The sequence below is a fragment of the Botryllus schlosseri genome, chromosome 2 (assembly GCF_051294905.1).
Source record: "Botryllus schlosseri isolate E-star chromosome 2, Bs_hap1, whole genome shotgun sequence".
NCBI lineage: Eukaryota > Metazoa > Chordata > Ascidiacea > Stolidobranchia > Styelidae > Botryllus > Botryllus schlosseri.
This window is the reverse complement of record NC_137237.1, coordinates 9,679,735-9,705,544: the sequence shown is the minus strand read 5'-3', so window position 1 is coordinate 9,705,544 and position 25,810 is coordinate 9,679,735. Positions and strand designations below refer to the sequence as shown.

General features: G+C 41.6%; 3 protein-coding genes, 1 long non-coding RNA gene and 1 pseudogene across 4 annotated transcripts; 3 read left to right on the top strand and 2 right to left on the bottom strand.

The window, feature by feature from the left end:
• The first annotated feature begins 136 nt into the window (after positions 1 to 136).
• Positions 137 to 2,159, top strand: LOC145433408 (histone deacetylase 11-like). The gene has a single exon (XM_080310505.1). The coding sequence runs from the start codon at positions 246 to 248 to the stop codon at positions 1,302 to 1,304; it is 1,059 nt and encodes a 352-aa protein (XP_080166631.1). The 5' UTR covers positions 137 to 245; the 3' UTR covers positions 1,305 to 2,159.
• A 59-nt stretch (positions 2,160 to 2,218) lies between these two features.
• LOC145432598 (histone deacetylase 11 pseudogene) lies at positions 2,219 to 3,235 on the top strand (annotated as a pseudogene).
• Positions 3,236 to 3,883: 648 nt separating this feature from the next.
• Positions 3,884 to 10,467, top strand: LOC145433407 (membrane-bound acylglycerophosphatidylinositol O-acyltransferase mboat7-like). Its single transcript, XM_080310504.1, has 10 exons — positions 3,884 to 4,220; positions 4,282 to 4,394; positions 4,454 to 4,580; positions 4,640 to 4,805; positions 5,362 to 5,563; positions 6,436 to 6,597; positions 9,616 to 9,792; positions 9,887 to 10,045; positions 10,108 to 10,188; positions 10,255 to 10,467. Exons 1-10 carry the CDS (start codon positions 4,077 to 4,079, stop codon positions 10,352 to 10,354), a joined length of 1,431 nt encoding a protein of 476 aa, XP_080166630.1. The 5' UTR covers positions 3,884 to 4,076; the 3' UTR covers positions 10,355 to 10,467.
• Positions 7,187 to 9,335, bottom strand: LOC145433412 (uncharacterized). Its single transcript, XR_013913092.1, has 2 exons — positions 7,793 to 9,335; positions 7,187 to 7,728 (listed from the first exon to the last, which is right to left on the bottom strand). It is a non-coding gene; the product is annotated as an uncharacterized LOC145433412 (long non-coding RNA).
• An 8,843-nt stretch (positions 10,468 to 19,310) lies between the features above and the next one.
• On the bottom strand, positions 19,311 to 24,266 carry LOC145433406 (uncharacterized). The gene is made up of 4 exons (XM_080310503.1): positions 23,954 to 24,266; positions 21,181 to 21,336; positions 20,641 to 21,117; positions 19,311 to 20,579 (listed from the first exon to the last, which is right to left on the bottom strand). Exons 2-4 carry the CDS (start codon positions 21,296 to 21,298, stop codon positions 20,008 to 20,010), a joined length of 1,167 nt encoding a protein of 388 aa, XP_080166629.1. The 5' UTR covers positions 21,299 to 21,336; positions 23,954 to 24,266; the 3' UTR covers positions 19,311 to 20,007.
• Positions 24,267 to 25,810: the final 1,544 nt, after the last annotated feature.

Genomic DNA, 25,810 nt, shown 5'->3' with positions numbered 1-25,810 from the left:
CAATTGTTCATGGCCCTGCATTTGTATATTTTCAAATCCAGCTTCTGATTTTTACGATTCATTAATAATAATTGTAGCATCAGAAACTTGCTAATTGTCTCGCGCTTTATTGCATGAGTAGTTAAAAATTTGAGGTATCTCTTCAGGATCCAGTGCGACTGGTGGCACTTGGCACTTTGCACCATTGTTAATGGGAATGGTGTTACGAGTAGCTGATGACTAATATTATTCGTCGAACATAAGCAATGGGTAAAGTAGTTTCGAAGCATGGTCACAGTGCAGCAGGAGTTGATGAGGCAGGTAGGGTGACGCGTGCACGACTTTATGTTGATATCCCCGACACTTCCTGGCCTTTGGTTTATAGTTCCGAATACGACATCAGTTTCGGAGGAATGGAGAAACTCCATCCGTTTGACGCCGGAAAATGGGGTAAAATTCACGCCCTGTTGATTGAACGGAAACTTTTATCTTCCGACGAATTTGTGGAACCATTGGAAGTATCCGAGGACGAGCTTCTTATGGTTCACACTCTGGAATATTTGAACAGTCTCAAATGGAGTGCTAACGTGGCAAAAATAGCGGAGATACCACCGCTTGCTCTTATGCCGAACTACTTCGTTCAGAAATCAGTATTGAGAAGGTTCAGGCTGCAAACAGGCGGGACTGTATTAGCTGGAAAGCTTGCTATCGAAAGAGGTTGGGCAATCAATATCGGAGGAGGGTTTCATCATTGCTCGTCAGACCGTGGGGGTGGATTTTGTGCCTATGCAGATATAACATTGAACATTCAATATCTATGGAAAAATTACCCTGACATAAAAAATGTATTGGTAGTCGATCTCGACGCACATCAAGGCAACGGGTATGCCCGAGACTTTATGGGCGACAGTCGTGTATATATATTTGATGTCTACAATGGTATGATATATCCGAACGACAATGAGGCCAAAGCCGCAATTTCACGTAAGGTTGAACTTCGACACGGTGCCAAGGATACGTATTATTTGAATGTGGTGCGAAAGAATCTTGAACAAGTTTTTGAGGACTTTACGCCTCAGTACATCGTGTACAATGCCGGAACCGATATATTGCAAGGAGACCCTCTTGGTTGCCTTGATGTTTCTCCGAACGGCATTATTGAGCGTGATGAAATCGTTTTTTGTGCCGCGAGAAAAAGGGGGGTACCTATCACCATGCTCACCTCGGGAGGATATCAAAGGTCAACTGCGAGGGTTATTGCAGACTCTATATCAAATTTACACTCTAAAAACATTGTGAATGGTCCTAAAAATGTAATTCAATGACTCTTAGGTGTCTGGTTGTGGACTCTGGTTGCTGGAAGTTTTAAAGTAGGCCTACCTTTCACACCATATTTTTTTTGACTTCCATTCAAAGTAATTTCAACGTGTCTTTAAAATCGCTGCTTCTAATTCTATGAGAGTACTAATGTTGACTTCTCTGATCGCCTCTGTTTATATATATGTCAGTACTGTACCACAACAGGTCCATGGTTTGTTATTACTGAAGTGACCTATCATGTATGTCCATTTTGATGAATTGTTCACCGTGCGCTAATTTCCATCAATCCAGATTTGTTTCTGTCTAATTTTGCTGAATTTATTTGCAGTTGCGTTTGCGCAATTAATCTGTTATCCTAATTTATAAATAGTATGCCTACATCCAAATGAGAATGTAATTTTGGTTGTAGATCAATTTGCTGAACTTCTCATTTTCATATGTTCCGATTTGACATTGCTGGGCTGTGTCCTAAAAGCTCAGCACGATATATTTTCGTTTATTCACTTGTTCAATTCTGCCGATTGCTGAAGTTGTTCTTGCAACAAAGTCATCCTGCCCATTGAACTTCTACACATAGCCTATGGAAACATTGATGTGTCTTTTTATTTATGTACTAGATCCATGTACCATGATACTACTATCCTACTTATATTTTCATATTTTCTTTCACCTCACTATGAGCCACTATCACTATCAATTCTACAGGTCCAAGGTCATCTTCTAATCCACATACCGGTGCTGATTTAGATTATTGAAATCCTTGATCGAATTTCCACCGTATTTTGAAACACAATGAGTATCTCTGTATAATGATCTCTATATATGCAAGTGACACCTTAATTGAAATTTTTTATTTCCAGCCTCTGTACTGTATCGGAATTTGAAAACTAAGGCCAGACTCTACTTTAATGTATACATCATGGGACAGTCAGCAAGTAAAGAATCGGATCAAGACACGACAGCGGCTCCGGGATCCTGGCCGATAGTGTACGAACGCAACTATGACTTGAGAATGATGGGCTTTGAGAAATTATCAAAATTTGATACTCGTAAATCGGAAAATATCAGTCGAAGACTTGTTAAAGATTTCTTAGCAGGAGGCTCGTTTTCTATTCCGACTCTTCCCACGGATTCGGAACTTGAGGAGATCCACACTAAAGAATATCTTGACAGTCTCAAGGCGAAGGCCAATATCGCGAGTATTACAGGCATCGCTGCCTTGAAAATGATGCCAGCATCGTTCATTTCAGACAAGATCGTAGCTCCATTTCGGTTGCAAGCTGGCGGCACCGTAATGGCTGTAAAATTATCAGTGGACCACGGATGGGCTATAAATTTAGGCGGAGGCCAGCACCATTGCAGTCACGATCGAGCCACGCCTGGAGGCTTCTCCATGTATGCCGATATCACGATGGCTGTAAGGTACATGCAAAAAAATATACCCGGCATGAGCAAAGCTTTGATCGTCGACCTAGACGCCCATCAAGGTAACGGCTATGCGAGAGATTTTATCGATGATGACAGTGTCTTCATTTTCGATGTGTACAATTCGGAAATATTTCCGCAAGACGAAGACGCCAAAGTGTCCGTGCGCAGGAAAGTCGAGATAAAAACCGGAGTCGCGGACGAAGAATACCTAACCCATGTTTCTGACAATATCGAAAGCATACTCGACGAATTTCATCCAGACTTTGTCGTGTATAATGCCGGAGTGGATATTCTGAAAGGCGATCCACTCGGTTTGTTGAGGGTGAGCCCGGAAGGAGTCATAAAAAGAGACGCCGTCGTGTTCCGAGCGGTGCGTGCCAGAGCCATCCCTATCGCCATGCTGCTGTCTGGTGGGTTCACGAAGATCGCTGCAGAGACGGTAGCCAATTCGATAATCAATCTTCACAAAGAAGGTCTGATTCCGGCAGTACGCAAAGGCAATCAATGACCTAATGCTACCGATGGTACCGTTCCGACACTGTGAATACATCCACAGAAAATGATGTATTGACCTCATTTACGCCACAGTTGGAATCAAACATCAGGTTGTTTTAGTACAAAATTCATGCTTTTCACTCGTTTCAATTTGTGAAAACGAATCAAATAGGCCAACAACGATCCTTATGGAGATGTATGTATTGTATATTCACGAGGTGTAGTGGGTTTAGCTGTACCACCATTTTGCACCATCTTCTGGTGGTGCGTGAAGACATAACGTACTCAACTCCTGTGATAGATCTCTATAATGATTAAAGAAGATCGATATATGATTATGAGGGGATCCAATAATTTTCATATTCACCGATAACTCCGATAGCCTATATTCTGCTTTCATTCAGAAGGTGTGGCGTGTAGCTTAAAGGCGCATTTCCACAACCATCGCTGTTGGATTTTAAACTAAAAAGACTGCATCTGGACACATGTATGCTGTAACAAATAGATCCATATTCCCAGTATGGCAGTCACAGATTATATTTCTCTGATACCCTAATACCGTGGAGTACAGACGTCACGAAAATTGCCAAAATCATTTTACCTCTAATGGCCGAACCGATATTAATAAAAAATAGCAAGGATTGGAGTATTTTCTCGTTTTATCCGATTGAATGTATATAAAAGTAAGATATTGTACTATAGTGGAAGCCCGGAGTAATAACATACATAATTTTCGTTTACAGTCTAATAGCGTGACAATATTATTACCTACTCTGCTACCTTTATATGTGAACTAGGATGATTTATATAATCTCGCCTTCTTTAGAGTAACTTTTTAACAGAACAATGCCTCTATGCAATCAAACATTTATTTGTGCAGAACGGTAAACCTATTTAAAATGACAATCAAAGATGAAATAGTCTACACAGGCGTGCTGCTCACTTCCGTGGCTGTCGGATTTCTGATCCGAGGCGGCAGAGATCCACTGCAGAAACAGGTATGTGTCGATAAGATCTCGGGCATATGATAACGACAATGACCCGTGTGTTGATATCTAGGCTTTGTCCACACTTCTCGGGTTGACAACAATTTACAGTCTTTGCGGTCAAGAAACGGTCTACTCATTGATTTCTGTCTGCGGTACACTATGTATCATTAAGTTGGGCCACAGGTACCTCGCATTGGCGATTGTATTTTTTGTTGTTGTTGATATATCACTTCATTTGACAGGCAAACTCCGCTGATTGCCTTCTCTTTCGTATTTTCTTTCCTCCTCATTTTTCGTTGCTCCGCATTCCTTGGGTTGCCGCGCACGTCGGCCGTTGGCAACGCCGTGCAGTTGATGCTGACGCTAAAGGTGATCGCCTAAATTGGCTTACAATGTTAAGGGTTGTGAGCGTTGCTATCTTTTTGTAGCTTATCAGTGTTGCCATTGAAATTCACGACCTGCGAATCCGGCAAAAGAAAGCCGCCAACGAAAAGGACGATCAAGTTCCTGTAAAGTTTCAACTTTATTTAAAATCGGAGCCTTCCTCTCTCGATGTATTCTGTTACTCGTATTGCTACGTGGGCTTGTTTACAGGTTAGTACATTTCATTTTTACTAAATTACATCGTTGATTTTAAAGACGGTCTGGAGTAATCGCGAATTTTGTTTGAATTGAAGTATTGGCTTATTATAGCATTTAGTGACTACACAGCTAGTCAAAGTAGTCAGCCTTGCAACACGGGTCGAAGTGCGATTAATTCCTTAAATTTCTACGCACGTGCAAGTAGCGGTTTCCAAGACCTGTCAAAACTACTTCTAGTGGAAGAAAATGAAAGACCAGAAAAGCACTTACTTTTAGCAGTTGATCGAAGGCGGCAGCTTTCGAAATCGCAAGATGTATCATCGTGACTGACGCGAGATGACTAATGGGATTACAAATAAGTGCTATCAATGAACATACATTCCACGCGGTTTTAGCTCATGAAAGTGATGCAAACATGTCCCAAAACTACTTTTTCCTTTTCAATATCCAAAGTGTAAAACATTTTAGTTGAGTACTGCACGTACCGGAAATCTATCAAAGAAGATAGTTCAAGTGCAACTTCCCCGTGACCACATCACGGATGTCATTGCAATCGCTTCCGTTTCAGGCCCGTTTTTCAAATACCGCACTTACAGCGATTTCCTTCACCAAACGTCGGACGACTCTTCAAAAATTCCATGGAAGGAGGGAGTTACGCACCGGGTGAAACAGATCTGCGCATTCGTGACGCTCTACCTGATCGCCTCGTACTTCTTCAGCATCGATTACGTGAAGTCTGATGAGTTCTATGAACGCGGGTTCTTCTTCCGGTGAGTGCATGCAGGATACTGGTCAAGGCAATTGATTATGGCGTGCTCGGAAATTTTGAAACTGGCAAAGTTAATCATTTACAGAGATGATTCGTGGTCTAACTTGAATTTAGAACCTAATAATATATGTAGCCGTCAGGCTTCGAAGAATTAATGTTGTAACGACGAAGATCTTATTACATGCTAAATCATTTATTTATGAAATTGTGACGCCAGAACATGGTTTTATGGTTTAATCTATTTCAGCATTTATTTCGCTGGCTTCTACTCAGATTATAGCTTAACACACCGGTAGATTTCATGGCATCGGAGAGATGCGCCTGATACAAAGGACTGGAATATTCAACTTTTTTTTGTTTCACTCGGCACAACCCATCACAATCATTAGAATTATGTGACGGTGGGAATTCAAAGGTGGTTAGGCTGAGATTTCGCGCCATACCCGATGTGTGTCTCATTTGCGGGCGCGACGGCATATCTTGCGGAGTTGTTGATGCTATGTGACGCGCTTTTCCAACTCTGCGATGTCATGGAGGCTCAGCATTTGCTGTACGTTGTACATGTCAAAATTATAGACTGAGAAAATTTCCGGTTTGTTCATGTGGTATCAATCTGTTGATAATAAAGTGCTTGTTGATCGAATATAAATGTGACTTAGATTGAGGTCAGCGTGGCGATTGGCGAGTAATCAATACTACTTTCTAGTCATGAGCGTACTTTATGAAGGTTTTTAATGTCACGCAACCGTATAATCAATTATAAATGATAGGGTCTATTAATGTAAATCCCAGATCATCGCAGTCGCAATAAAAAATCCTATATGCCGCAGCTTCGTTCGTCGTAGGTTATTGACACAAGCCTTTTTGGTTCAGTTTATTTTACATGGTGCCCATATTCTTCATCGGGCGAATGAGATTTTACTCCGCGTGGCTCGCGGCAGAATGCTCGTTCATCACGGCGGCGTTCGGAGCGTATCCGAAGCAATGCAAGCCGCGACCCGGACACGGGCCGACCGTTGAACCGCAAAAGCTTACGTAAGGCGTTTTACGTTCCTATATAGTGGATTCTTATAAACTGAATATTTCTGACACTGACCAAGTATGGGTCGAAATTGACTCTGCTATAACCAGTGGCCACAGCATCATAGTAGCAGTTATCTATCGACATCCCAAGTCATCTAGGACAGACTTTGTCACGGCTCTTGATCAATCTATCAGGAAGTTATGCGCTAATAAGAAAACATTTTTCATCCTTGGGGATATAAATATCAACATTCTATCCCTATCTGCTTTTGAAAAAGACTATTTATTCATGCTCAACTCTTTAGGCACTGTTCCTATTATTACGCATCCCACTCGTGTAACTCACCATTCAGCCACTCTTATAGATCATATTTACACTAATCTCGATTCATATACAATATTTCCTTATGTTATGGAAAATGACCTCACTGATCATTACCCACTTGTTGCTGAAGTTCTAGTTAAATCGCCTGCACCTACTGCCACCAAGGTGTATAGAAGATTCCCAACACCTGAATCGCGAGACTCACTGCTGCACGATGCATTTGACAAATTTGATAATGATAACCTTACCCCCCTCTCAAGACACAACTTCAATGAGAACTTTAATCATTTTATTGCCAATATATTGCGTTTGATAAATGAGCATATTCCTCTTCAAAAATTGTCACGAAGGCAGCGAAAGCTGCAACTCAAACCATGGATTACTCCTGGCATCGTTCGCTCTATTAGAAAGAGAAATCTCCTGCATAAAACATGGTCCCTGAGTGGAACTGAGGGTGATAGAAAAAAATATAAGTCATATGCCAATAAATTAAATCACATCAAATCAAAAGCAAAGGAGTCATATTATATGAATTGCTTCAGCAATCATTATGGAGATCAAAGGCAAACTTGGCGTTTGATCAAACAGTTGATAAATGTAAAACGTACTAATGCAAATTTTCCACTCAATATCATCAAAGACGATGGCACCAAGATTACTGACCCTTGCAGTATCTCACAATCACTCAATGAACATTTCGTTTCCATAGGTGACAAGTTGGCCTCTTCTTGTGCCAATTGCGCTGATATATCCCCAGTGGCTTACTGCAGGTCAAGCTTAGATTCGTTTTTCATAACTGACACAAGTGAGGAAGAGATCTTTGAAATAGTTAGAGATATGAAAACTGGAAAGGCAGAGGGTCATGATGGAATTTCTACAGACCTACTAAAAACTCTCATTCCTGCCATTGGGCCCACGTTAGCGTATTACTTCAACCAATGCGTAGAATTGGCCATTTTCCCAGCAGCTTTGAAAATAGCTAAAATTACTCCTGTTCACAAATCCGGAGATAAAACTGACATGAATAATTACAGGCCTATCTCAGTCCTACCGTGTATTGCTATATTATTTGAGAAACTCATCTATAAAAGAATGGTGACATTCTTCGAACGAAATTCCCTGATATCGAGTAGCCAATTTGGCTTTCGACACAACACCGACACAAATCAAGCCATCACTGATCTAATTACTAAACATTATTCAACTCTAGGCTCTAACGATGTTTGCTGCAGTATATTTTTAGATTTGAAAAAAGCTTTTGACACGATCAACCATTCTTTATTGCTTGAAAAATTACAGCGTTACGGTATTAGAGGTAAATCTCTGGAATTATTTCGTTCCTATCTTTCAAACCGCTTACAGTACATTGACCATCACATGACATCTCCCTTTCACTATGGGAAAATCGAGACCGGTGTTCCCCAAGGCTCAACTTTAGGTCCAATTCTTTTCATAATGTACATTAATGATCTGCCAAACGCATCAAAGTTCCACACTACTCTCTTTGCAGACGATACGTGCTTATTTGCTCGAGATTCTGACCTAGCTTCTCTCCAGCATACAGTCAACTCTGAAATGGAAAACATTATCACTTGGATGAATGTCAACAAACTAGTAATAAACCCTGCCAAAACTCAGCTGTTGATTAGCAACAACAAGGCACTGCCCACTCACACACCCCATTTTGCAATAACAATACTTGGCGTCACTGTGAAACCAACCTCCACTGTGAAATATCTAGGGATACACATTGACAATGATATGTCTTGGAGATCCCATATCGAGTTGCTAGTGTCAAAAGTTTCTCGCGCTTGTGGTGTGCTGTCACGGGTATCTCGTTTACTTCCCAGATCAGTTCTAAGAACTCTATACCTTTCCATAATTCATCCTCATCTGTTATATGGTATTATTTTTTGGGGCACAACTTTCAAAACGTACTTGCAAGCCTTATCTGTTCAACAAAATAGAGCTATCCGCTCAATATGCCGTCTAGGGCCACGGGACAGTGTTCAGCAAGCATACAGATCCCTCAACATATTAACAGTTCCTAAAATGTGCTCTCTAGAAATTGCAAAGTTGATGCATAGATACCATAATGGCAATATTTCCGATGCATTGCTAGGCCTATTTCTTCTCCAAAAAGACGTCCATAATTATAATACCAGATCTGCTTCTTCTAACAACTATTTTATTCCACGTGTGTCTTCAATGGCTCAAAGATCCATTGTCTTTTTAGGACCAAAACTATGGGGTGAGATTCCAACTGAATTGAAAAATATGTCTTTTAACGAATTTAAATATCATTATAAAAAGCAGCTCTTACAATCATAACCTTATGGCTACTGTTTAGTTTCTTCATTCTCATACCATTGAGAGTTTGGTACCGTTTGTATTGTTTACTTGTTATTTTACCAACTGTTTAGTTACTTGTCATTATATAGCTAGATTGACAGCAGTGATATGCCAAATCATTGACTATAGATATACATATATGGGTTATATGTAATTGGTATTGCATGTTGACCTATATATGACTGTCTGTTTAATGTATGAGGTGACCAGCTGACTTGAAGGCCTGAAGGTCGTATCGCTGGCCACCATTTCACAGCATTACTTTCTTACACATGAAAATAAACTTCTGTCTGTCTGTCTGTCTGTCGCATCGAATAATCGGTTTTCGATTGCGAGGCATTTTCCTTCTGTAGTGAAAAGGAATTTGAAAACGTGGAGTTTAGCTTCGACACGGTGAGAAATATCAATCCAGCGGGAAGCGATTGGAGCAGCACCGTGAGAGACGGCATGCGCAGCTGGAACATGACCGTGCAGTGGTGGCTCGCTAATTACGTTCACAAGCGATGGCCGGCTCATTTGAAGCAATTCAGGTAGCGTTGTATCATTGAAATTAGTTCGCACACTGTATATCAACAACCGTATCACCCGCTATTATTATTATTACGGTAATATCTTTGCGTGTAGAACGGCAGCTGTGCTAGGGTGTAGCGCGTACTGGCACGGCATCGCGCCCGGCTATTTCGGCGCCTTCCTGACGATGCCCTTCATCATGGCTGCGGAAGACGCCATGTTGAAAAAGGCGAAGGGAAATTTGCCGGCGGATTTCCACGACGTGTACGACTGGTACGTCAGACGCTGCTCCAACTGGTAACCGGTATTTTTCAAAACCGGAACTTTTTCCGCAGGGTGAATTGGTTTTTCAAGATGAGAAGTTTCGAATACATGTACATGGCGTTTGCTCTTCTCACCTGGCACGATACGTACAGGTCAGTCGCTTTTGATTCTAGCATCTGGGCGAACGTATGTACTGTATTTTCGATTTGTGTCTGCAGATGGTGGAAATCGGTTTATTTCATCGGTCACATATTGTGTGCCGTCGTGTTGGCCGTGTCCTTTGTTGTCAAGCCTGCAAGAAAAGCAAAGGAACAGTGACGTTGTACTCGGCCGTCTGTAAAATGCCGGTAGCCAGCGATGCCAATCGTCGGTGACAAGCAGTTTCTTTGAAAAGCAATAGAAATCATATTCTCGTGTTATGCTACTGGAAATATTCCTTATACTTCAAATTATGTGGTTTTGAGTTGCGCGGTTAACTAGCGGAATATCTTCACTCTATCTACAGCCGTCGGTATAGCTACCGGCGGTAATGGTTGGTAACGAAGTACGTCCACTTGTTCAAAAGCTCCTCGGCTCACGAATGTAATTCTGGCTTGTTTCTGTACATCAGGGGTGGGCAACATACGGCCCGCGGGCCGGATCCGGCCCGCGAAGGGGTTTTGTCCGGCCCGCGGACAGTTTTCCGTTTTACATGATAATGTGGCCACTCCCCACTAACTGCTTACATATACGTCAAATTTTAGTGACTCTATGTTATATACATAATACATGTATGCGCAATACGCAGCGAGCGAGGGTAGAGCTTACGCGTAAGTTCGTCGAAGCGTGAAGACTTGCATTATCGGCATTTACGATGTAGTCAACCCTAATGTCATTTGTGGTAATCATGGTGTTTGTCGACTACAATGGCCATTTACACCAGGCTGATATATTTCTTATTTTTGATTCCGTAACCGTCGACTGGTAGCACGGCACACTGCTAGGTTTTTGTAAGACACCACTTATGCCAGGGGTCGCCAACTCAAATCGGGTCGCGGGCCACTTTCAAATTTCGTGGAGGCCGCATGAATTCAATGTCGAGATAGAACAGGCCACACAGTTGAACAACCACGCTATCTCGTAACCTACTAAAAACCCTAATGAATTGATATCTTGGTAAGTTCGGGGTACCGGGCTTATCGAACGCCTTGAAATCTTAATTAAGGATTGCACCGTGTGTTGATTGATCAGAGAGAAGCAGACATGGCGGCGCCTGTATGATGATGCTGTTCTCAAATCCACAATGTCTTCGTCATTATTGACAAGAAATGGCTTCGAAGTTACGTTGCTGTCGTTAAAATGCATTCATTAAATACGATTTATTCCTTGTATATGTGAATAAATAGACGAATAATGTATCGATTCAACAATCCGGCCCGCCAAGTACATAATTTTCCTATATCCGGCCCGCCAACTGGAGAAGTTGCCCGCCCCTGCTGTACATGATATTCCCTTTTACAAATGATTTTCTAAACCAGTGGTTCTCAACCTTATTGACCTCGTGGAATGGTAAAACTTCAAAGCAAATGTTGCGGACCGGTGAACCTTCGAAAATCGAAACGAACCCTAAATTTATTTACACCGCAACTCGATGTAATATTGGAAACTGCATCTTATACAGTCTTTTCGATATTTAGATGTGGTTATATTGAAGTTTTTGCATGGCGAAGCTCGCGAAGTCATGTTGAATACCACGGACTTGATTGTGAATATTCGGTATCGTTTGAAAGAAATGCGACTTTGTTGTTTGCTATAGGCTCTATTATAATCCCAAGTGACGCTTAATTGCACTGTCGGAAACTTAGATTAAAAGTCTCCGTTGCTTTCACGTATAACTTGCCCGAAACGAGCTGCTACTTTTAAATAATGTCGTAGCCTACAACACGTGCACCATTGTGGCGAACGCCCAAAATACACAATCTACGACATTATGCTGAAAATTCGTTCGTGACTTCTAAATACAATTCAAATTTGATGTTTTATTTTTCGAATTAGTCGACAACCATCCTCTTACATTTTGGGATTAAGGTAGAAAATTCGAACATATTTATCGAACCGGCAGGAAACTTGCCACGGACCGGCGGTTGAGAACCACTGTTCCAGACCATCTTCAATTAAATTTAGGTCACCCTTACGTGTCTGCGAATACGTGCAGATGTATTCGTTAGAAACATACTTTAGCCAAGCATTAAAGGGCCTCAACCGCCGCAAATTCACGGCAACCCCTCTGCCTATCTATTTTATTGTTTGTTTTTCGGGTTCATCATGTAATGTCGGATTGAATGAGCTTTTCTGGGTAAATTTATTACATATACAAGTGATAACCCTTGGTTCGTTTACTAAAAGGGTATTATCGTGGAATTCTTTTCGACTCCTAGTTATTCGTTTCAAGCCATGTGCATTGCAGTAAAAACAATCTCCGGATACAATTGCATTGTTTTGTGAGTGGTGTCATTGTAGTCTCTGGACAGTTTGGCTTTATCAAAGCCGGAGCCAGACTGGAACTTATCAGTCCTGTCTAAAGTATTGAGACGCTGTTGAAAACGAATGGTTTTCTAGGTGAAGTATAGTTGTCGTATTACTTACGCTAAGTTTTATACTTGAAATTATTCTACTTGTTGCGGGGCATCGATGTTCACAGGCAGAAGTTTATCTCCAATATACGAGAAAACAATTCAATGATGTACCGCCAGCGGTTCGACTGCATATGATCATCAAAGACATGGCACAAGGTCGTGTACCTGTCTTGTACTTCATCACTGAACGAATCCATGTTTCAAGAGACCTTTGAAACTACTTTAAAACATCCACATGATTTGGTGTATAGTTACTCCAGGCTTTTAGTAAAACAGGAAAGAGTAACCAGTGGCCATATAGCACTTGCACTTCCATACCTGGTTTCGAAAATCGACAATTGCTTTTTCGTAGGACTCTTCCGTATCATTCAAGCAATGGCGTTTCATGACATTCAAGTGACACGGGCAGAGGTGTTGTTGTCGTTTTTGATATTCATGGCGTTTCTACTGCAATGGTCCTTATACACCAGGCCGATATTCGTATATTTTGATTCCGTAGCTGCCGACGTCACGTCCGAAGTGCTGTTTGGACAAGTACAATTCCTCATCAACACCAGGGATATCCTTGATCAGCACGGTGAACCCTATCTTCACCCAGTGACGGCTCGTCCTATAGGGCAACTGGGTCATTCATTGCCCCACCTAAAATTCTGTTCAATAACAATGATTTACCATGCATAGACGCTCAATCGATATGTACCGAAAATGGCATTCATTTTGTGCTTTCGCTTGTAAATGCCCAATGCCCATATATAGCGAAGTCTCTACGAAATTCGGATTATCTTCTGTTTTCGCTTTGTAAATGCCTAGCCGGGGCATAGCCGCTCACAATAAAGAAACTGAACTACTCTCCCTTTTTCATCAAATTACCGAGCAACCGGGGCAACTTGGCGAGTAGCCCTGCCAGTGTGATGTAACAATGGTATACATACCTGAACTCATGCCGTCCTACGCGTTTAGTCGACCTTTGCTGGTATAAGTCGACTTTGACGGTGTTTCGCTACATGATAATTCTGGAAACTTGGTATGTTATGTCGTGATGGTGGTATTTAACACTGCTCCGAGTTTCAGGGTTTTAGGGTAGTAGTTTCGTTTCCTAAGTTGACTGTGTGCTGATCCGTCATGTATCGCAAACAGATTTTACTCAAAAGCGGGCATTGACCTCCATTGATTTTGACGATGTCCCATACCGAGATCGTTCATAACATTTGGCATAGTAAGTCTTAATATTAATATCGATCGCTGTACCAAGTTTTAAGTTTATCACTGAACTATGTGGATGGTAATTTCCTAAGTCAAGTGAGAGCTGACTCGCCATTTATCGCTAACAGATTTTACGCAAAACCGTTATTGGTCTCTATTGATTTTTTTAACGATGCTCCATACCTAGATCGGTCATGAGCTTTGGGACGGTATGTCTTGATTTCAGTATCGAACGCTGTGCCAAGTCCCGAGGTTGACACTCGATGATTAGGGCAGTAATTTCGTTATCGAGGTGAGTATGGTAGAGATGTACGCTGATCTGACACATAGGCCTTACTACCGCATTGCGGATTTCACGCAAAAACCGGTGTTGGTCTGTGTGTTCTATACTGAGATAGGTGATGAGATGATGATCTCATGAAACAGTTTACTAAGATTCTCGGTTTCCATTCAAATGTTTACTTTATTTTATATTCTCCAATGTCAATTTCACCGTGAAATTGTGGCCTTCAAGCCATTTGCTTACAACCCGATGTCTAGCGCGATAGCTAGTTCATTTTCGATGACGGCTAACAGCTGATCACTTGATCAGCCAATTCCTCGATTTATTTTACGCAAGGCTCGGCATTTACCAGCCTGCAGGAAATTGTCCATTGATCTAATCGCACGCGGGAGGAAAGTGCACTTTGCACCTTTTCCCCAACGTATTTCGATAAAAATGAAAGGCTGACGTATAAGCGAGGATAGGGACGGCTTGATCTGAAACATGTGGTCTACTGCAAACGGTGTCTCCATATTACCCGATGGTCGACATTGATCGGCTCGAGTTGACTTGATAATATTCCAATACATCTTTTTCCGAAATAGTAAACACTAGTGAACTTTTAAAATTCCTATAGTTGAAAAATCGCATTCTATCAGCTTTGCTGCAGTAATTAGGCTCGATGCGTGAGATGTGCTCATGCTCACCATTCTCAACTCTCTCCTGGGCATTCCAGATTTCAACGAGCTCGTCATTGAACATTTTGCAACTATGGAATCACGCGGCGCGCAATAGGCTTACTGATACAAACGTTTGAATATGCAGGTATGAACTACTGTACCATGCCTATTGTGTATACTCTATACCCCATACAAACTGCGTGTGACCACCACGAAGTCACATTTTCACGTCGGAATGCACTATTGTGCCGTCATTTAGACAATTAAAATCGCGTACCCCCATTGCGCGCCCCATCACCTGATATATTGTCACGATCCGCCACTGTCTTCACCCAATGCTTTAAAGGGATTTTCCCATCCATTTAAGTCTCATCGCGATATAAAGACCAAACTTTTACATCAGGAATTTGCGTCCAGGTAAGGCAGCCCTTCCCGACCGGTGGGTCGCGAAGCTAATTCAGGTGGGTCGCAAAGACGTTTTAAATGTCACACATTCGTATTCAATTTACCAAATATTCCAAACACTTTATATTCTCAAGATTAGAGGAGTAAATGCACATTCTCGTCCTCCAAATTAAATTGTTTTGCGCCCATAAGCGCCATCACACGCCACGTTGCCGCGCTCACAATAATTCGTTAGCCAGATTTTCGTCAGAGTCATATTCTCATATTGATTGGAGCTTGAAATCCGACAGTGCGTGTGTACTGTGTACTGTGTATGCGTGAGATTGAAATTCATTCTTTCCGCCAAAGGCTTTGCTAATGTTGATCGGGAAATGCAGCAATCCAGTCCGATTTGTCGTTATAATCAGCAAACAATTGCCGAACGCAAGCTACTCATAACTAGGGCTGGGCACAATGATTCGAGTACTCGAATCTGAATCGAGTATTTATTTTAATGATTCGAGTCGAGTAGTAAAAGACGATTTTTTCGAGTACTGAAATTACACGCTTCTCACCACTGACAATTAATTTATCAACGAGAATTATAGTTTCGATACGAATTTTCACAGTTGAAGCGTTGAAACCTTGATTGGCGGTATCGTAGCATACGAAACATTATTACAAAGCTACGAAGGTTACTGGACGCAGCACATTTCCGAAGTCATGATTATCCCACAACATTATCACCAAGTGGAATGAAATCGGTACGGTCGAAAAGATAGCAAAGTATGTTTTATGAGTTGGATAACAGGCATAATATAACAGGCAATAATATTATTGTGGCATAAACGGTACATATCTGATCTTTGACGTATTACATTCTGTTATGACGTCATAAGGAGTTATACTCGATTACTCGACTCGAAGCATATTACGTGATTCAGAATCGAATCACTCAGGTACTCGATTTTGCCCAGCCCTACTCATAACCCCTTTGTATTCAACGTAATAGACGAATTGCTGATTGGATACGCGCTTTCTCGTCTGTTGTTGTTTGTGGTATTCATGGTGTTTGTCTACTACAATGGTCATTTGCACCAGACCGGTGTTCTATATCATGATTCCGCATCTGGTAGTTCAATAGACGACAACAATTGCCTTTTCCAGATATATTGTTCGGATGGTTTGTTATTCGGGTAATTTAAGCAGTAAGTTATGGCGTACATGAGTCTCATCTGAGTCAATATACTATATGCGCTATATTATATATCAGCAATAAGTCACGTGATGTGGCATTGTACCATAACAGATATGAGAGAGAGGTAGCCAGTGCTCCGCACTAGCATTGTCCATTGTCCACATTCAACTCGAAATATAAGCAATTTCTACTAAATAAATACTAGTCCGCCCTCAAGATTACCTGTCCACCCCATTTTTTTGTCGATTGCTTTTTATCATACTGCATCTTCTTTTACTTTTTTCATTCAGTGTGCATATGTGCTTGTGCAATGTGCATGCCTCCTCTGTACGTCGCCTGGCCTAGGCCAAGGTGGGTGTCTGATTCCAAAGATTACTCCAAGTCGTTTCGATACCTTCCTATCTTTTCATTGTATCGCATTTTTGTGGTGTATTGAACTGATAAGAAATTGCTAATAAACGGAACGGAACTGGAGCACGGTCTACTTCCAGACTTTTTTAAAACACCGCTTAAGCAGATCAGATGACGAGGATCCTAGATAAATAAGCCTCTTTTAACGCAGAGCGAATGTTTGCAGATGTTATAGTTGTGTAATCTTACTTCAGAAGGTTACGTTTACCATTTGTTGCGTGTTTCTTTCCGTTCGACTGACCGGCGTCCCACGCCGTGGATTGGCTCGTTGGCTGACGTACCACGAAGCCTGTCTATTGCACACGTATTCGAAGATCACACGGACGAATGTTTTTTTTCTGTCTCCACGACTTGTAAATTTATTAAATTAACGTACGACGACGTAATATCTTTCCGATCATAAATTGAATAGAATGTATGTATATACGCTGTATCACATTCGTATATATATATCATAGCTACGAGAGAATATATGCACAAAACATCGTATCATTTATTACAGCTTATCTCTACTTCACACGGCATATAGATTACCAGGTATAGCACAAATGTTCTTATCGGGATTTTCACTTCATGGAATTAAGCATTGTTGACAAGACTCCTCAGTCCTCATTGATCAAATCTTAAAAAGGCGTTAACAATATATTCGGTTATACCTCTCACGTCTGTAATCAACTGTTACATGCAGGACCTTATAAAATATAATTGCCTTTCGGGAATATCATGTGAGCTTCTTGAAACAAAGCTCTTCACCTTGTCTCCTAAATCTAAAATAGGTATACTTTATCCCGTATTTTTTGCAAAACGAGATAATCGGTCTGGGACAGGCTATATTCCTAAAGGCCAAACTCGTTTTTTATCGATATAGGTCGTGGATAAGTTTCCTGTTGCATATATTGCTTTATCAAAACCTGCATAAAGATAATGAAACACGCATTGAGTACTGGTATTTCTGTGGCCATGATACAAAAGTATACATTTTTGGAATTTTTGTTCAAATGTTCATGTTGGCATCTCATCTACTCGAATATTCGAAGGCAAATGGAAACCGTTAGATGTCGCTACGTCACAACAATTTTACTCAAAACGAACCCAGATGTTGCAACCGAACTTGGACAGCTAGTTGTGTAGACAAATTATGGCGTAGTGGCGGTAATCAGCTTCTAATCCAATTTGCGAAATGTTGCTATGCCCTTTTAATTGTAATCTAATTTGTTGTCCAGCTTTGTTTCAAACGTATATGTGTCTCGCTAAATAGTGTCGCCGTTGAGCTTACTTACGTCTTTGATGTTTTTGACATATGTGGCGGCTGGCTCTCCAGTGTCCAATAGATGAGGGCTCGAGTCTCGGCTAACCCTTGTCCAAGAGTCATATCTGAGCTCCTCCTAGCTAGCGCCGCAATTTTTACAGCGTTTTCACAAAAAAAAACAGATTATACCTGAAGGTGTCAAATCACAGACCAGATATCATGGACTCTCTGAATGTCACTGTTCATCTCTTGTACATTGTTTGTGTCTTGACCGGATAAAATAATAGTATAGTACTATAGTTGATTAATGGTTATAGTATGTGACACAATGGATCCGTGACGTCAAATCATAAATTATTTCGTCCAACATCATTTTCAACTGGCTCTCTCAAACTTTCACTCTGCCTAGAGACCCACACGTGGTACAATGTATATATTATGTACGATCACGATGTGCATGATCGCGAATTCGATAAACATTCGGGCCACACAGGTCGAGAAAGATTAATTTGTCTACGATTATTCATCGTCAATAAAATTCTGTTTTTCGTATGTATAAGTACACAATATATATTGACAAGCAGTTCGCTACTATACTTTTAGTTTTTGAGGTCACATTAGCTCCGATATGGGACTGACGACAATGTATTATGAAATGGGAACAAATATGCGAAACAACACATGAATGAATAGTTACAGCCACAATACGCCGCGTAGGGAATTTTATATTCCCAGTATCCAGTCGTGAATCTCAAGATGGGTGTTTGAGTGTAGACTACAACTATACAAGGTTCTTCGACAACTTCGACTGCTGTCCATTGCACCAGAATTTTGCCGCGCTGTGTACGAACGATTCTCAGATCCACTCCAATCCATACCTCGTCTGAAATTTTGATGAACCACGCATATATGCGTAATTGCGTATGCGTCCTCACCAAGTCATCTGGGCATGTTTTGACCGTACCGTGTCTTGTGATACATGGGTAGCGGAACATCATACAAACAGCTCACTGGGACGAATCGAAGTATCATACGCGTTAAGCGATTCCCGAAACTAATCCCTACTTCTGCCAAGTTGTTCTGGATCAGATTTGCCACGGCGGTACGATCCAGCGTAGTCCTGTTTACCCTGACTGACTAAACAATCAATCGAATACCGAGGCCAGACACCAATACATTCGTCGGTGCTTACCCGGGTGATCGAGGTCAAGCAGCTCAGCACTGAGACTAATCGCCTGATGACCGCGGTGTTACAAAACCGTACACAAAACATTGTTTCAGATTCCTTCATTATTTCATTGTCAACCAACATAGCCAAAATTCATATGCACGATCGCGGCAAAAATGATAAATCAGATACACAACGGAGAAACACTTCAATACATTTTCAAGCATTCACTAACTTTGCAATCATTGTATCGATTTTCACAAATCCCGCTGCCACAATGTATATGTGCAATACCTATTCAAAGCTTATACAAAGTAAGCCGAGGTTACAAGCGCTAGTGCGCAAAAGAAAATGAAAAACAAGTCGCACAAAGAAATGCTCTAAAAGTATATCAGAAATTTTTTTTAAAAGGTTTTCAAACATTTAAACTTTTTTGAGCATTTTTTAATTTTGTGTCTTTTTTTCGATTTTCAAAATGACGCCGCTAGCTACATTGTACAGAAATGAGTCGTTCGGAGTGGAAACAAAGCACCGAATAACAATGGACCAGAAGAAATGAAACTGGGGTTTTTGGAAAGTCAAGTAGAAAAGGGAACCATCGTTTAAAAAATAGATATCATCATCATAATAACTTAACGTATCACAAAAATTTGGCAACAAATTCGAGCAGATAACCCGCCCAGCTATACCACTAGTCATACCGCACGCAACACAGTTTTTTTCAGAATGATTGGGATTCAAGGGGGGGTCGAGTACAATTTCTCCATACCGCACAGGAGAATTGCGATCTTCTCCCAAAAACTAACGGGCGACGGTACCCATACGAGCAAAAATTTCCTGCTTCATGCGCTTGCATTCGACTTCCAAATTTTCAATTTGAAGCCGAAGACTTTTATTGTCACTCTCATACGCGCCTATAGATTGTTCCATCTCGGTTTTTTTGTCTTTTCGTCGCTTACGAGACGCACGGCACGCCGCGTTATTCCTCTCGCGTCTAGCCGCGACAATGTCTTCCTCGGGTTGCGCGTTACGCGGGGTATTGTTCGTAGTAATATTCTGACAATTTTCGTCGGACGGGTACGGATTTTCGCAAATTTCCAGCACCGTAGTGTCCAAAGTGCCGAACGACGTATTTTGCATGAAAGAATTAACACGGTCTTCAACCATCGGCGCGTCTTGACTGCTGGTTGGAATTGTCTCTGAAATGATGTCACTCAGGCTTGATAATTGCCTCGGTAACTGAAGTTGTGCGTTTGGGCACGGGGTGACGGTATTTTGTGGAGTTGTGGTGACGAATACTTGAGATGGTGAGTTGTTTGTTGCAGTAGTTGTGTTGCTGCTGTCGTTATTGCTGCTTGATGTTTGCGAAGAACCTAAGGATGACAAGATAATGTTAGATCACGGAAACTATACCGTTACAAGTGAGCGACTTACCTCGAGGCGAACCGGCAGTCACTACAATTCCTGGGATCGCACAGTCATTCATAATATTGATAAGGTAATCCGCATTCTGGGCAGTCGGATCAACTGCATTTTGTTGTGCAAGTTCGGTACTCGCAAAAAAGTGAGCATTGAAGCCCTGCGACGAGGTGTCCAGTATTTCGGTGTCTTCTGCACAGCTGCCGCCGCACGGCGAGTTGTTGAAATACTGCTCCACCATCTCTAATGAAGCCTGTCTTTGAATACAGGGAGTTGAAGCCCGCTCTTCGTAGGTATTGTACGGGGAATATGCGTATGTCGAACTACTGGTGCTCAGTAGACGTTCGCGGGGGCTGCCAAATTGGAAGTCCGCTACATAACTGTTCGGGGTTCCCATGTTTGTTCGGCTAGAATACACCGATTCCAACCCAGGGGATTGACATGTTCCATTGCCATTATCCAATATCGGTCCGTGTGGATCGCTGAAGGCGTCTGAAAAATTGCAAGCAAAACATCAGCATCATAATCAGCCACATTTCTTCTACAATATCTTACCTGTTGAAAATGTAGGGCTAAGAGGGTGGCTTTCGCTGTAGTTGCCGAACATCGCATCTACAGGGGTGACACCCAGGGGCGACCCCCGATCGTCGAAAGCGTTGACTGAATTCATCATGATATATTGCTGTTCTGGTGCTTCGTTTAACAACCATCCTGCAAGTAGATCACGAAATTTAGTAAAGGAACATACTATATCATGTCTAAGGTTTCTTCGACTTACTAGGATTGCTATTTGAAAATGATTTTGATCTTGGGTCTAACATTATCGCTTGCTCGGCTCTGCCAATCGCGTAATCAATTCCCATATGCTTTTACACGGAGCTGTTATATTCGCTGTTCACTCGCACACTGTCTGGTTTGTTATGAATTCGGAATCAAACGCGGGGATATATTATATGGCGCGTGCGAGAGATATGCTCTTTTTTCTCGAAGTTACAATAACAAAGAATTTATCTCGAATCGCCAGGCAAGTAAGGACCTGCCCACATTGTTTACCGAAGAGAACCAAATTTCGCGCTTTAAAAGAAACAAAACTCGCCCAAAGCTCCACGCAGGAGCAATTGACATCAGAGTCACGCGCCTCATAAATACTGAACAAAACCGCACGCTGTACCAGGGGAAACCCCTCGTAGCGATAGCGATTACTGCAATGAAAACGGTGCTAATATTCGCGCTTCGAGAAATATCTGTCGCGATGCTTGTCACAAGTACCGCGCACTGATGAAAATTTTGTATAAATCACGTGACAAGCGTAGGTACCATTTCAGAGCCAAATAATTCGCCGAAAGATGTATGTAATTGCTTCATAATGAACATAAAGAACTACAAAAGGATACATTAATACACGCGTACAAATTCGCGTTTTCAGGCGATCGCTGCAAATCATACCGCCTGCATTTGGTGATTCGGTTAAATGTGCGTATATCCGTGTATTTGGAGTGGAAATAAGTTCGAGAGCCAATCGTTTACGGAGGCGTTACCAAAAAGGCGAGAGACTGAAAAACGCTTCGTCATTGCGCGATTAATCCTAGGATTGCGTAATCGCAGTATGCACAGTCAGGGAACGGCACACGTTATCACGAATCGTAATATGCTGGAAGTATTACTGTTTAATTACCAATAATTACTTGAATTAGTAAAGTTTTACCTGCGTTTATGCTTAGGGTTGCAACCCATTTTCACCCTCACTGCGGAAGGGGGTTCTTTGAAACCCCATCGCCTTATCGGCGACGAAAATGCATCGTGCTTTCGGCGTTAAAATTCAAACAAATACTCTCAGATATCATACAATTCCACATTCAGTCGCAAAACTAAATGTGCTAGCTTGGAATTATTTTCACCCACAACTAGAACGCTTACAACTGAAGAGAAAATACAACATCATTAATTCTGACACCAAGACAAGTCTGCATTACTGAGTGCTATTGCTATTATATCAACTCAGTCCGCAATGAGACTACAATACAAAGTTAACCGGCTCGCACTACAGCAGACTGCAAATGCCCTAGTACCGGCGTAGGCGGCTTATGCTTTTCGAGAGATGCCAGCCGTTACGTAAAGTAAGAAAAGCGTTGCCGCGGGTTACGTGACGTATTATTCACGTCATCAGTAGCGCTGCGTCCTGATTGGTTCAAGGCGCTGATGCAACATTACGAAACGACTGCAGTAACTTTCCGTGATGTCACCAGCCAAATGATGTCACGAGCCTTACAGTCGGGTAATTTTCCATTGAGGTAATCACGACCCTACAAGTTCAACTCCAAATTTATGTATCAGACAAATATTCTTAGTTCATATATAATTATTTGCCGTTTTAGAGTCAGCTCATTCAATATATCGTTTCTTTTATGTTAATATACATGTTGGGGCCATTAAAGAAGTATTCGGGTGTTGACGCAATACTGCTCAATTCAAATATAAGGAAATTGTTTCGTATCTATTTTGAGACAATTAAAAGTATGCAGATGTTGACTGAATATTGTTCATACTGTTCCATATATATTACGAGGCTATTCAAGAAATGTTCAGATGTTGACCGAATATTGTTCAATTCAAACGTGAGCAAACTGTTTCATATAAGCCCCAAGCTCGCCAGTGTCGTATTCGATTGGCACGCCTACATAATATCCCAGGTCCTGGCGGGTCGTGCCGAGATGACGTATGTAAGGTCAAAAGAACTGGCGCGTGGTAGCGTAAACACGGCCAAACAAGTTGAATCAGGTCGACGCCGGCATGATTGCCAGTTTGATTTCTCTCGTACAAGAATAGAACAGCCATTGAAATGCGATAAGAATGTCTGGCATGTAAATCCGGACCCGGCTTGGATTATACAACCGTGATATTAGTCCTCGAATCCGATATTAATCACGATACGCAAAATGCAACAGTGTATCCTATCGAAAATACATTGAATTCCGCGACCCGCTTAAGTAATTGACTTTAGAACATTGTTTAATTTGATTACTCGAAGACCACAAGCATTGGTGGTTAAAGTTGATTAATATTCCGTATCCGGACCGGACCAGTTGGCGGTACCATTATCCGTTATGAGAACGGTAATTTCACCGGAAACTCATTCACTTATTTATGACAGCGCAGAAACTACACGACTCTTACCTGACTCCTGTGTCTCTAACGGGTAGTCAAACGGAAATGAAATGGTGCCGGGTGAATGTCTCAGCCCAGAAATTGTTACTGATATCTGAATAATCAAACCACGCCATTGGCGAAATCTCGCTACGGGCGAATGCAAATCGTACTTACCACTTACCGCTGTCGGAAACGATTTGCTCGCGATTTAGCGCTGTTTTCTTCGTAATTTCGTCGGCTTCGGTTCTTGCGAGGTTGTTTGGGAATGTAGAAATACGTTTTTCGCCTGTGCAGGATTTTATCCTGCGAAATGTACGCCAATTCGTCTGAAAGCTCAGCAAAGGCGACAGCACACCGAGAAGCGTCCGTCCTCCGTGAAAACCAAAACGATACTGATACGTATTCTTGCGCAAGTATTGTGAAATCGCTGGACTGGAGTGGGAAAAGTGAGTTATGTGGTGAGATAAGTGTAGAAACAACCAAAGGTACGAGTAGACAGGATTTTGAAGTTATATCAAAATAGGTTAAGCTCGGAGGTAACGAGGCTGTGGCTATATATGCAACCATAGCAACCGTGCCAGATTTGAACCCGCGCGCGGTGTCGCGAATCGATATAATATTTGTTTTGTTGTCACTATCTACCGACATCTTATCTAAATGAATAGCTCACACAATTCGCCGGTACAGTCTTGATTTGAACTCTTTTGTCACTTGACTACCAGGACTCAGTAACATTACATATCTCCGGATAGTATTATCGTACCCTATAAATGTATATGTATTTATAGGTATATATACTACATAGCAGTGGTTCTGAGCCTTTTCATGATCGCGGTATGTGTGGATAAACTCCCATTTGTCACCGCATAGTGCAGTCAACATGATCAATCAATCAATCGAATGATTATATTTTCATTTACTCATACACACACACAATGTACAATGCGATATACAAGATACACGATGCAATGATGATGATAGTGATGCGTGGCATAATTACAGAAAGTCATCCATCCAGCTGGAACCAAAACAAATACCATGTCAAGTTTTGGGCGAAATCCCAAATCACAATTCTTCTGTTAACGGTGGCCCATGGTGGTTGCATCTGATTAAATTTCCACTGAAATCACAGTAAATTGTATAATAGCAGTATCGTTTCGCAGGGGATAAGTGTTTTGAATAGGGATGGTGTGAACCTCTGAAAGGTTCAGGTTCGTGTGAACGCGAACCTTTTTGAAAGGTTCTGTGTGAACACGAACGTGAACCTCGTGACGTCACGTGACGTCATATTGCTAATTCCAACCCTTTCTTTCAAAGCCTATGCCCTATATTAATGTTGTACACGATACCTAGCGAAGATTCGGCCCACATAATGCCACAATGCTGAAGTACATATCGGCGTTTTAAACGTCGCTAAATGTATCAACCGCGGTAATCAAAGGATATAATAATTGCATAAAATCAGTGCATTCCGTCGCTTTGCCAACAATTTCGACGAGGACTTACCAAGGAATATAAGCTTACGCCTTAACGGTCTTAGCCAGACCGGACAATGTGTTCGGAGTCTGAGTATTGCTACATTGATATTGAGCAGAGTGTACAACGGGTTTCTATACTCGCTACCGATACCACAAACAACAAGTTATGCAGCAGTAGCACGCACCTTAATCGCACGGATTTGGTTTTAATGATACAGTAAAGATATGAAGTCAAGATTGACCCAGTACGACCGTTCGATTTTTTACACCAGAAGACGATATCAATGTCATTGATTGGTTGACTAAGCATCATTCGCTGACTACGTATATCGATTGCGGGTCAGGCTCACAGCAGAGAGTCACTAAATATTCACAAACGGAAAGCTGGATTATCCGAGAAAATTTTTGCAACAAAGCAAGTAAAACTTTTAAGGTTTCGAGGTGCATGGTGCATGCTCGTTTAGTGTTAATTTTTTATGCTGCCAGCACCATTCATGGAGTGGCACGCAGTTGAAATGCAATAAATTTGAGCCAAAAATCTTATAATGGAGTGAAAATTG

Bases quoted from the DNA above. Each gene is read 5' to 3' on its own strand.
- LOC145433408 (XM_080310505.1), top strand. From the start codon at position 246: ATGGGTAAAGTAGTTTCGAAGCATGGTCACAGTGCAGCAGGAGTTGAT.
- LOC145433407 (XM_080310504.1), top strand. From the start codon at position 4,077: ATGCAATCAAACATTTATTTGTGCAGAACGGTAAACCTATTTAAAATG. The intron at 4,806-5,361 runs GTTAGTACATTT...CTTCCGTTTCAG, and splicing joins CTACGTGGGCTTGTTTACAG to GCCCGTTTTTCAAATACCGC. The intron at 9,793-9,886 runs GTAGCGTTGTAT...CTTTGCGTGTAG, and splicing joins GCTCATTTGAAGCAATTCAG to AACGGCAGCTGTGCTAGGGT.
- LOC145433406 (XM_080310503.1), bottom strand. From the start codon at position 21,298: ATGATGAATTCAGTCAACGCTTTCGACGATCGGGGGTCGCCCCTGGGT. The intron at 21,118-21,180 runs GTAAGATATTGT...GCAATTTTTCAG, and splicing joins TAGCCCTACATTTTCAACAG to ACGCCTTCAGCGATCCACAC. The intron at 20,580-20,640 runs GTAAGTCGCTCA...TGTCATCCTTAG, and splicing joins GACTGCCGGTTCGCCTCGAG to GTTCTTCGCAAACATCAAGC.